Source organism: Eurypyga helias, unplaced genomic scaffold (assembly GCF_000690775.1).
Source record: "Eurypyga helias isolate BGI_N326 unplaced genomic scaffold, ASM69077v1 scaffold5057, whole genome shotgun sequence".
Classification (NCBI taxonomy): domain Eukaryota; kingdom Metazoa; phylum Chordata; class Aves; order Eurypygiformes; family Eurypygidae; genus Eurypyga; species Eurypyga helias.
In genome coordinates, this window is record NW_010259660.1 from 1 (window position 1) to 12,196 (window position 12,196).

Here is a 12,196-nt window from a genome sequence, read left to right on the forward strand (position 1 = left end):
CCATTCCATGATTCTATAAATGCCACCCTCTTCAGATGCCATGAGAGCAGAATTCAAAGAAGAATGACTTGGTCTCAACAAAAAAATCTGCCTAGTCTGCTCCTCATTTACAAGGTGTAAATTGTTATGACTTAGGTGATTCTGAATCGATTTTCTTATACTGATCTCACTGAGGCAGCTAATGTGATAAATTACACCTCACATCAGTGATCCCCAGAGAAAGACAGCACAACGCTAATCATACGTTGGACCACGGGACAGGAAGGTGGGAGCCAGACATTGCTAGGGTAGGATGCTAACAGGTGTGAACAGTGCAAGCTGTAGCCAAAGCGTCTTGGCTCAACAGCCAAATTACCTAGTGACACAGCATTTTTCACCATCTCACTATGCAAAATAGTATGAATTTCTCTTACATGAATTAATCCTACAGCTTGGTGGTACTAACTGTTTTTAGCCTGGAGTTAAAAAAAGATATATTCAGAATGTGATAGATTCAGTATTTCATCTCTACTACTCAGTTTCAAGTCTGAACACTAGAATCCTTAAGTTGGCATTTAATGCTCATCTGGTTCTCTCAGAGCACACTATACCTTTTGTCAAAATTAATACTAGCACTTGTGGCAGTACCAAAACTGTTAAAAACTCCCAAACCACAAAGGGATGCACTAGTATTGCTGTGTATGCCTTCAGAATGGAGTGCTGGAGCCACCACATCTTTACAGACAGAGCTCTGGAGGTAAGAAAGGTCTAGATAGGCAGGAGGACACCAAAGCCCTCCCACATCTCTGCCACAGCCTGTATCCAAAATCCCAGTCTTCAAACCTTCCATACCCTGAACAAGTGCCGCCTTTGTGGATTAAATTTTGGAATGGGAGACATGGTTTTGGCTTTTAGCAGCACCACTGAAAGCGCGGTGGCAGCAGCACAGCTCAAGAATGTTTTTTTCCCATCCAATGAGCCTTACATCTTGTAAGGTTTAATGTGTGATTCCAGCCTATTTCAGCTGCACTGACCTTGGGGATGCTTTGTATTCTCCTGCTGTATAACCTCCCGTTCATTAAATCATTTAATGTTTGCCGTGACCAATGCTAAAGATCTCACAGCCTTTTATCAGCTCTAATGACTGTCTGAGATTCTTTATTTATGGTGGAAATGTACTTCAAATGAGATTAGAGTTCATGCCACTCATTGTCAACAGAATTTCTGGCTACTAGATTGCACTGACAAGTCCAATTGGACATCTATGAGATCATTAGAAGCTACAGGAGTTTTGCTTAGAAAATGTGCAAATACAGCCAAACAAATACAGTCAGTGTTTGGCACCAATTCCAATAACAGTAACTGTGTTATGACCACCTTTTATGCTGAAATCAGTCTGGTTAGAAATGCCAGCAAAATATTTCAACGCATAATAAGAATTAAAACATAATAAAAAAACTGATTAAGAAAACAGCTAGAAGTTACTTGAATGATTGAAAATATCAGTATACTATCCTCTGTGGTCAAACTATCATTAATAAAAAAAGCCTTCAACTTCTAATTAAGAAAAGGTTTTCAGGACACAGCTGCCACTCAATTAGAGAACACAGGATTTAATGATCAGATTAGACTAACCGACCTCTGTTTTACTGCTCCTATGAGACTGCAAAGAGAATCAGGCTCTCAGAAACAGGATTTTTTGAAATGAGTAAGAAATAGAGAGGTTGGAAAGACAAGGCAAAGATCTGAACACCTGGGTAATCGCACTGTCCTAAGGCTTTTACCAAAACTGTAAACATAATTTTGCAAACGCAGAAAGAGTGAAAAAAAACAGATTGTGCAAACTGGTATCAAAATTTTAGTGGAAGCACGTACAAACGTCTCATTATGGAAATAAACCATTGTCAATATCAATTCAACATGGTATGATCAAAACTATGCTAAAGGAAAAAAACATTCCTTTTTGTCTGTATCAGTCCAGGAAAAGAGAGTCCATGCACGTTGTCCAAGAACTCCATCAGATTCTAACAGAAACACATTCTGAAAGGACCACGTCCTGCCAGGCAGCGTTCCCCTCCCTGCAGTGGACATTAATAAGACTAGCTGCTAAACAAGCTGCATGACACTGGAATTCACTGTTGAATCACTTCGTGCAAACGCAACTGTTTGTAGGAGGCTGCCAACAAACCACACAAATGGGAAGAGCTGATTAAAAGGGATGCAGCGTTGAAAAGTTGATCTAACTAGCTGCGTACAAATAGCTTACGCAATGACTTGTAACACTTGTTTCTGCCAGAATAAAGTCTTAGAGAATCACAGAATATCTCAAGTTGAAAGGGACTCATAAGGATCATTCTGATTTCTGTGCTTTTACATGCAATGCAAGTAACGCGTGCTGCCGGCATGGGGGGCACTCATGGCACAGGGGGCACTCATGGCACGGGGTGCTGGGCACCTGGGCAGGCTACTGGAGGAGCCTGCAGCAGTTAAGGCAGCATGGGGATAGGGTGGCCAGCAGCCAGCAGAGGACTAGGACCTGCCTTTGCTACCCTAACTCCCAGCCTAGGGGTCTTCTCCGACTTGACCACTCTCCCATGTTTGTAACAGCTTCAAACTTTGTATGTAAACCGAGGACAAAGGATGGGAGAAATGGCAGAGGAAGTAGAGAAAAAAAAATGATCAGAGAACACAAAGGCAGTGAAATGAGAGGATAGTATAAGATATAAGGAAACAGAATTTCCGTTTCAGGAAAAAACAAACCCAGAGGTATTTACTTACTGTCCTACTGCAGTACACAGAGGCAGACTGTTATAAAATATACCATAGGCGTTGTAGATATCGGACAGTAGTAACGTATTCTTATTTACTCAGCTCAGTGACAAGAAATCAAATAAAAATATGCATTTCAAGCATCAAAAACTATCTAAACAGCTCATCTTTAAACGAAAGCTAATTATGACAACCCCAAAAAAAGTGTCCAAAATGTCAAGGACCTTCACCTCTGATGTACTAAAAAGTTACAGTGATTGTCATGTAGTCATTTTTACATATTATATACAGTGTATAACATTTTCTGTTAACACTGTGCTAAAAGGACATTATTTAGTCTGGAGAATGTGAATACCCATCCCAGAAGTTCATTTTACTCAGCCCACTGAGCTTCGCTGATGGGTTTGGGGATGCCTGCCCCCATGGGCTACCAGTTATGGTTTGACTTCACTAGAATGAAGGAAGGTGTCATACTTAAAGTAAAATATATCATTGGGCCCAACCAGATCAGATGGAAACCTGAAGGAACAGAATCCACAACTTTTAAGTTTAATGAACACTTTTGCTCATTCTAACCACCTCCTCTCCTATATCAAGGGAGCAGCAGCTACAGAGCGCTGCAGCTCTTTAACTCCCAGTGTGGAAGCAAACAGAAATGCCAAAAATAAGCCTCAGGTACAGTCTGTGTCGACAAAACGCAGTTGTCACCCACTATTACCAGCCCTTTGCTTTAGCAGCTTATCTACTGAAGTTCTGGATCTCTGTCACGGTCGCCTTTCCCTGGCATGCATAGCTGCCAAGACTAAACCTGCTCAGAGTAAGTATGGGGATGACAGAAGCACCATCCAGTTAGAAAACATGGCTTCAGAAGACAAGCTTTCTTCAGGGGATTGTCTTCTACAGTTAGAATAAGGCCTAGAAGATTTCAGCTTTCTGTACATACTCACCAGATCCTTTTCTGTCTTTTTATTGGCTAAAGCATCAACTTTGGAGTCGAGCTCACCTTGAATTTGGTCTCTCCTTTTCAAAACACCCTGAATATAGAAGAAAAAAAACCCCAAGTAAACCACACCAAATTTTAGCCATCTATTCAGAAAACCATCAAAAAAACTGGTTATTTAATAAATTAAGCAAGATCATAGAATGATGCCATTTAATAATTTTGACAAGATACATATCCTTTCCTCAAAAAATCTTAAAATCATGCAGTGAAGACTTTATTTTTCAATACCTGCATTTTATCTCACGTGTTTTTTAAGAATCTTGGCAAATCCAAATTCAGTGCCATACACATTATCATTGTTACCTGTATGACAAAAACTGCAACAGCAGTTTACTTAGTATCAGCTCAACTTGTTATATATTTGTATTCTAAAACAACAACACGTTTGCCAAATCTGCTGAACAAAAGTATCTCAGAGTAAAAGTTACAATATAAAGTAAATTACTAAATATTATATACAAGGCACTATTGAAATTGTTACTTTAACCTTCAATATTATTTTGTAAGTGCCAAATATAGTTCAGTAAAGTCAGATAAAATTATCATTAAAATGTTAGGTGCTGTAACACTGATATATGTGGTTATTTTCAGCATTATGTAATGATTTTCTTCTTTAAAACTGACTTACCAGGTATTGGATTTTTAGCATAATTTCAAAAAATAATTAGAAAGGGGAAGGAATGTTACTTGTCAAACTACAAAACAGGAACAGTATTACAGAATAAATTTCCAGTTCTGATGCTCGTTTGCTCTGTGACCTTAAGAAAGCCTTACAGATTTCCCTTTTAGCTTCCTCATCTGTAGAAGCCCACTCAGGTGTGCTTATCTCACAGGAACATTGCAAGGTTTTAATGCTTTAAAAAAAAAAAATCAGAAGCAGGACATACATGATTAAAAATCTCATCTCAAATCTCCCTTCTTTTACATTATTTTGCCACAACAGGCTTTATGGCTTCTTCTGCATATACTAAAGAGATTTTCAGTACTGGCCTCTAGCACAGGGCATGTTGAAACAGCACAGGCCTCTAGCAGGTCTACATTATCTAGCTGTCTTATTTGACTGCATTATCTTTGAAATCTTGTCACTTTAAAAAACACAACAGAATAATTTAGGAGGTTGATTTTCAAATAATTTTTCAACACTTGTTTTTGAAGAGATACTCACTAGAAAAATCTGGTAAACATGACTTTGGATAATTCTCAGTAATAAATTAGCAAAACATACTAATGCACTGTCAAGGTGAGGAATGGCATTGGTTGTACTAGAAGTCAGTTGAGAATGAGAGTGAAAGAATTCATCCTCTGCCAGCCCTGAACCTTATCACGGTCTGGGTGGATCAGTACCAGCTGGGAATTCCAGTGACCACCTGCCCCAATTAAGGCCAGGATGTAAAATTACTTATGCCTGAAGTCAATTATCTCATGACCCTATAAACAGTGGTTCCAAGGATCATCCCTTTGAGTTCCCCTGGATGGTAGTGCACTGTATCCAGTATCTCCCTCTGAGTATGATACTTCTCAGAGTTCACAAACTCTACAGTTTGTGAAATCAGGAAATAGTTGATACAACCTGGGCTGAAAAACCTCCTTGAGGCTCAACTCTTCACCCACTGAGAGAGGCACTGACATCCCATGTGAATATTTTCACCGAACTCAAGGGGAAATTGTAACAGGTACCTTCATACAAATCCATGTATATGCCCCTCTCTGTTTCTGTACCTGTCTGTGTGTGTGCATGCAGCTTCATGTCGATAACTTTGTTAAGTCTTTGATTAAGTCACTGCACTGATTTATTGGCAGTTAAGTCCTGCTAGGGAATTATATGATCTAATTGTGTGATATATCTGAATAGTGTTAAGGAACTCTGAATTATTGCTGCCCCACATCGAAACAATCCAAAGTTTTGTACCAAGCACAAATTCCACACACTGTGATCCTTTCCATAATACCTTAGGCGTACACCATTGACTGGGATTGTCTGGGACTAGGGGTGGATTCAGCTGAACCCAGGCTTCTCTTCTGAGGAGTTCAGAAAGCAAAGGGGGTTCACTCTGAACCTTGTGACTGAATGATAGGAATTTCCTTGCCCCTTTTCCCTAGTTCATATCACAACAATCCAATATTGCCTTGATTTCCCTGACTCTGTAAATAACTTCTAATTCATGTATAAACCATTTTAATCTCTTGCTAATTTTATTTCACCTCTGTATGCTTTTCCATGTTGAATAAGTAGTAGAGTAGACCTTGCCATTGAATTCTGTTGTCACACTTCTCACAAATTCATATTAAGAATAATAGCTTTTCCCCTAATATATGTGATGCTGATCTTTTAAGCAGCATAAACCCCTCAGCGTAGCCTCAGTTTTATGATATCTGGACAAAAAAGAACACTGGAGAAAGGGTGAACCAGGCTGCAAGCTAGAAAGCAATGGGCAGGCAGTGTCTCTTCAATAGCATGAAGGCTGGGATGGCTCATTAACAGAAATTCTGAAAAATACATTTGGAAATAGGGGGAGAGGAAGAAGACCTGCAATTGCTAATGGTGATCTCTCAAACCTTTAAGCAAAGGTTTAAAAACATGTCAGTGATGAGGCCTGTAAGACTCTCAGGCCCCTCTTTCAGTGAAGCTGGTTTAAAAGACAGCAGTCACTGCAGCAGTGACTTGTAACCTCTCAGTAGCTAAAGCCTCACTGAAAACTGCTGCGCTCTGCACAGTGCCAGCAAAGGCTGAGTTAACTTGGGTCTTGCTCTACCCATGTCCCGTAACATGCTCTCAGCCCCTACACAGAGACCACAGCAGCAGGAGCTGGGTTCCCAGCAGAACAGATACTGCAGCTTACATTGCCCAAAACGTAGACAAAGAAGGGTTTGTACATGTTTTCTGCTTTCTGGAGGCAGTAGAGTGGGAATTATGAAAGGCTGAATTCAATTAATTATGTTGTTTATCCATCAGCACTGAATTTAACAATTCTGAAGTCTAATTTTTACATTCTTTCCAAGTGTAAGAAAAATATGTACATAAAGGGAACTGAGAGCCTTAAGGCAAAGACTAACGCGTGCTTATATAATGGCACAGGGACTGGAAGTTCTCTGCTGTTCTGGAGAAAGAAACAACTTAGGAACGTCTCGTAGAAAGGGAAAAGCCTCCCAACTCCTTTTCCCCCACACAATCTGTTACTCGAGGAGTTCGTATTTCAGCAGTGTCAGAGGAGGTCTTTCTCAGCTGCAGTCCCCCAAACCTTTCTTCTGTGTTCCCGCCTCTCCGCTACAATGCGGAGCTCTCTGAAGATGGCAAACCCAGACACTTTAGCCCAGCTACCAAGGGCTGTCTGCCACGGAAAGCTACCAAGCACTTCTCCTCTAGAAGGGGTGCTTTCTGCCTGATTAACAAGGGAAACAGGACAAACTGGATTCCCTGCTAACAAACAGTTATCCTATGCTGTGCACATTTAGAACCAACAGTAAATAGAGGGACTGCAAAATCATTTTCATCAGTTACAAACTCTCCTCTAGTATTTGTCACTAGACTAAGCCAAACTTTACATACAGCCATCAGCAATCCTTAAGGAAACCTTACCATCAGAATTTCACTGTAGAGAATGTATTCATGTAAAATCGGCAGGAGGTTTTCAGAGAGTCCTGCCATCCGCTTCTCCGTAGCCTTGCAACACTTGTCAATGCAGCTGGCGACACCTTTTAGGGAGTCTGCTATATCTTCTTCCGATGCTGACCAGAGTGTATGGATGGGGCCGTATTCCTTCATTTCATTAAAATACTCTTAACAGGAACATACACATGTATTAGTCTTTGTTCATTAAGAGATGTCTAAGTGATACTAATTGCAGCCTCATATTTATTAGGAACAAAGCAAGAGACTGAGGCTAATGTTTAAATTTGCTCAAATGACCAAGATAAGTAAACTGCAGGTCATTGTTTATGGATAAACTAATCAATGCATGTATTGTAATTATTAGTTCATAGAAACCTATCAGCAAAAATGCCCCAGTGTTTTTAAAAGGAGACACACTCTTAGACCTGATGGGCTGTATTCATTTCACCCAGTGATCTGCATTACTTCACACTGTCTTCAGTCGTCATACAGAGGGACGTGAGCCATAGAAGCCCCAGGCAGCGGTTGGTCTGACTTAATTCAGTGTTGTACCCTACAGCTTCTGGGAGCAGTCAATTCATAAGGTCTTCCAGGAAGTATTCTGGCACTGGTGACTTGAACCTACAGACCTCAGCCAGCTATTTCCACTGAAATGAACGATTCCAAAAGGAAATCTTTTCACCAACATGTATTTTCCTTTAATTTGACCCCTCCAATTTAGTACATGCTGAGATCTGGTACCGCACAATAAAGCACAAGGACTCAGTTATTAAAGAACACAGTGCAGTGCAAATTTGCCACAGGGGTTTTTTTGCAAATTTTGCAGTGCAAATGTATCATATTATATAGACAGTAACCTCCCTCAAGTGCTGACCAGTGGGAATTCTACTGACCAGGCCAATCCGAGATCAGGGTCAATCTCAGGAAGTCAGTAATTTAGCATTCCAAGTAGTTGTTAAACTGCTATTACTTAAGGAAAAAAATTGAGATTAAGTCATCCTTCTTAAGAACTCTAACAGGCACAGTTTCCCATGACAGAAATCATGGCCAACAGTAAAGCTATTTAAAAAAAAAAAAAAAAATCTACTTGGTTAACACAGAAAAAGGTGCAGAATGAAACCAAAAAAGACATCTGGAACCTAGACAGCATTATGCCAGTATGAGACAGCACAGAAAACTGACTATTTAAATGCCACTGAAAGTACAAAACAAAAGGTCATGAGGCTTTCTAGAAAGCTCAAATAGCAAGTTAGCCATACTTGCTACGTTTCCTTCTTCCTTATCAAGCAGTTCAATAACTTGTTAATAGGAAGAGTTTTAACATGTCATTCAAATGAACTTGAAGGTCTGCCAAAACACTGACCGCTACGAAAAGCACAGTATAAACACAAACCTCTTCTCACCTGTTTGCCAGTAAGAGTATTTTGCCTGGCACAATGAAAACTAATTGACTCTTCCAATATATTGATTCCTTAAATCTATAAAACTGATTCTTGTTTTCTACTTACCCCTTTCTTCCTTGTAAGTTCTATGAGCTATTTTGTCTAGCACGTTTATTTTCTGACTAAATGTTTCCATGTAATCGTTCATTTCTGTAAACATTTCAGGACGATTTTTAACTCCTCCTCTTACTGAGGATGCTACAGCTCTGACGGTCTGTCCCATCCTGCTCAGCAAACCAGGACCCTGCTTCTTGTGTGAAGAGAGTTCCTATAGACAGAACAAGGCATGTTTACTTCCACGTACTATTTAAAATTCTCTGAAAATAATGCACACTTCAAAGCTTTATATTTTAAAACAAAACTACATCCATAAGCCTCTGTATGTCTTTTTAGTGTGCAAATCTTACTTCAGAATTATTAGACCAGTGTCAGACCGTACCTGTCATGTGCCTTTCTGGGCAAACACAAGCACGCCATGTATCACTCTCACAAGAGTGATTAAAGACAGAAGAGAACTTTATCCTTTAATTTCTCAGGGTGAGTCAGCTAGTTTTCAATTTAGCCTTTTGAACAGGAAAGCAGAGGCAATAGATACAGAAATAAGTAATTGAGAAAAGCAAACAATGTTCCTACTGGAAGGGCTAATCTTTTTTTTGTAAATCCTTTTATATGTTGCTATAATACCCTTTGCTGAAGTTCAGAGGCAGGCTTTTCTCCAAACTCCAATTTTCAATGGGACTCATGTTGCAAAAATGCAATAGAAAATTCAAACATATGGTATAGTATAGCTTTCCACAAAAAGCAGATGAAAAACAGTGCCATGCACAACCAATAATTAATTTAAAACATGACTTTTCATATAATCTTGGAAGCTTACATGTACACCAAAAAGCATGCAGAGTTGAAATACTGTGAATTTGCCACAAAAAATCCAAAATGCAGCAACAAAAACGCCTTTGGAAGGTACAGCGATATTATAACTATTGCCACACACATGATTACCAAAAGCACAGAAAAGGTTATCTCGGGTATGAATATTCCATAATCCCCTGCTGCCTTGTGACACTTCTGTAACAAGCCATAGGAGGACCCTGTTCAGTACTGAACAAGGGAGACTCCTGATATACTCTACTAAGGCAAGCCACGCTTCCACATAACTGTAAATAAAAATAAAGTCATAATACCCAGGCTTGCGCAGTAAGAAAAATTTTGAAGTCTTCATTAAAAGTTAAAGTTGGATGATCAGCAATACGGTTCAAAAATTTATGTAAAGCTTTTCTTCGAGTCTCAATGAATTCATCACTAAATCGTTCCACCATTCCTTTCATTATGAATTTTTCAGGCAATGGCTAAGGGAAAAAGAAAAAATATATTGTATAATTTGCATAACATTAAGGGTATTATAAATTTTTTTTTACTTACTAAAAACCATAGGTATACCTTGTAGAACCCACCATGCAAAAAACAAATTGTGATAAATTTATCACATTCAACAGTGGTATGACACGGGTCTTGTAGCACTCAGTGCAGAAGAATACCAGTTCAACTAAGAAAGAAGGATATAAGTTACTGCAAATGGCACAATTACAAATTTAAGAAGTACCTTTATGGGACTTTTAATTATCATGTATGTATAAAGCTAATGAAACTAGGTTGGTTTAACATCTTTGAGATTTCAGAAACTGAAGAAAGACCTCAAATATCTCTTTATAAAACTGAAGCCATCTTATAAACAAATAAAAATAACCTAAGTTTTAGCAAACGAACAGGAATAATCAGTGTTGGATGTGCTTCTTCAAGTTTGCTCTTCAACCAAAGGAAATCCTGATACCGTCTTCGAACTTCATATTCACTGGAGTCAAATTCACCACGAGATGTCTGAAAACCAGAGGCAGAAAAAACAGGTCCAGGTTAGAATACCAGGAAAAAAACCCAGTAAAATGGTTTTACATTTTGGAGAAAACTGACTACTTGAAGGGAATGCATACATGTTTCTATTTTGTCCGTGTTATTTGCCTGATGTTTTTTAAAGTTCAATGATCAACTACTTGAAGAGATAAAACACATCCCATTTTGACTTAGGATATGTGACTTCTAATTAGCCTTCCACAATGTTTCCGAAAGATTTCAATCGTTATTTTAGTGTGGCATTTTCCTGTTAGCAATTGCTGTTGTGTCCACTACTTTTAGGGCACTTCTTTTAAAGTGATTAGTAATCTGCGGGTGAGAAAAGTCCATTTTTAGCATTCTGAAAAAAAGACCAAATAGCTGACGTACGTCCTGGGGACCTGCTGACACAACAATCCCCATGTTCAAAAGATGAAAACTTCAGCATATCATAGCAATAGCACTTCCTGCGCTGCTTAATGGATTCTGTGTTCCATCATCAATTACAGTTTTGTAGCCCTTTGTTGGAACTTACCAACAAACGTTTAATGCCTAGAAAAAATGCTTACTGTAATGTTGCAAAATTGTCAGACCGTAAGATTCAATATATCACTGCTCTGTCTTCTAGAATCAAGCCTCAAAGAGCCCATGTTTCCATCCGAGTGTGCTGTTTAGCATTCCTTGTTGCACGGAGGTTTATAATGTGATGCAAGCAAATTCTAAAATCTCAAAACATGCTTTTGTAATCTAAACATTTTTGAAGGCTGAATAAAAATTTTTCAAGGTATGTGGGAGGAATGCTATTACTTTATCTTCAACAACCAGCACTTCAAATTAAATGTGATCAGAAAGTATAGAATAGATAAAAAAGCAGAAGTAATCCACCTTACTGCCCTTCCATACTTGCCTGAAGAAAAAAATGTTCTCTCATCTACAAAAATATGCATAAAGTGAAAATTATTGCTAGCAACCTAGCAAAGATAGCTCTCTCCCTACTCTTTAAATATTTTATGAGGAATTGATACTTTCTCTTATTTAAGGATGAGTAATTCCCATTTGAAAATTTGGTTTTAAATGAATCTTTTAAAAGTAACGCAAAGTAAAATAAATTAACAGTGCAATTCTCAAAATGTAGCCTGCAGAGTATTTGCTGGTAATCCCAGAAGAGCTGACTAGTCTCCCAAGGCTGACTTTTTCCTTATTTCCAGTAAATAATTTGTATTCAAGACAGCTAAAAATATACTTAGTTGTTTCCTAATATTACTTTTTCATTGGAGAATTTTGGCAGCTTCCCCAGAAATCATATGCAACTGTAAATTCAAAACAAATATCCATGTGATAGTGGACACTGTAATTACAAAACAATGGAATTGAAGGAGTTTGTAGCAGGTAACATTTATGTGAGACAAAAAAGACAGCTAGCTTGCAAGTGATCCAGAAGTCGTAAATACTTGGGCTAATATCATGCCTTTGAACTGAATCAGTCTTTCTGCTGTTCCACATTCC

At 38.6% G+C, this 12,196-nt stretch overlaps 1 protein-coding gene across 1 annotated transcript in view; it reads right to left on the reverse strand.

Annotated features, from left to right (window-relative positions):
• Positions 1-3,695: 3,695 nt before the first annotated feature.
• The window catches only part of SNX7 (sorting nexin 7), a gene marked incomplete at its 3' end in the record, with an annotated part of 8,995 nt that continues 494 nt past the window's right edge, over positions 3,696-12,196 (reverse strand). The window contains exons 2-6 of the mRNA XM_010154712.1: positions 10,571-10,681; positions 9,988-10,152; positions 8,870-9,071; positions 7,329-7,528; positions 3,696-3,782 (exon numbers count right to left, since the gene is read on the reverse strand). Coding sequence (XP_010153014.1) covers positions 3,696-3,782; positions 7,329-7,528; positions 8,870-9,071; positions 9,988-10,152; positions 10,571-10,681 — 765 coding nt within the window. The remainder of the gene's footprint in view (positions 3,783-7,328; positions 7,529-8,869; positions 9,072-9,987; positions 10,153-10,570; positions 10,682-12,196) is intronic.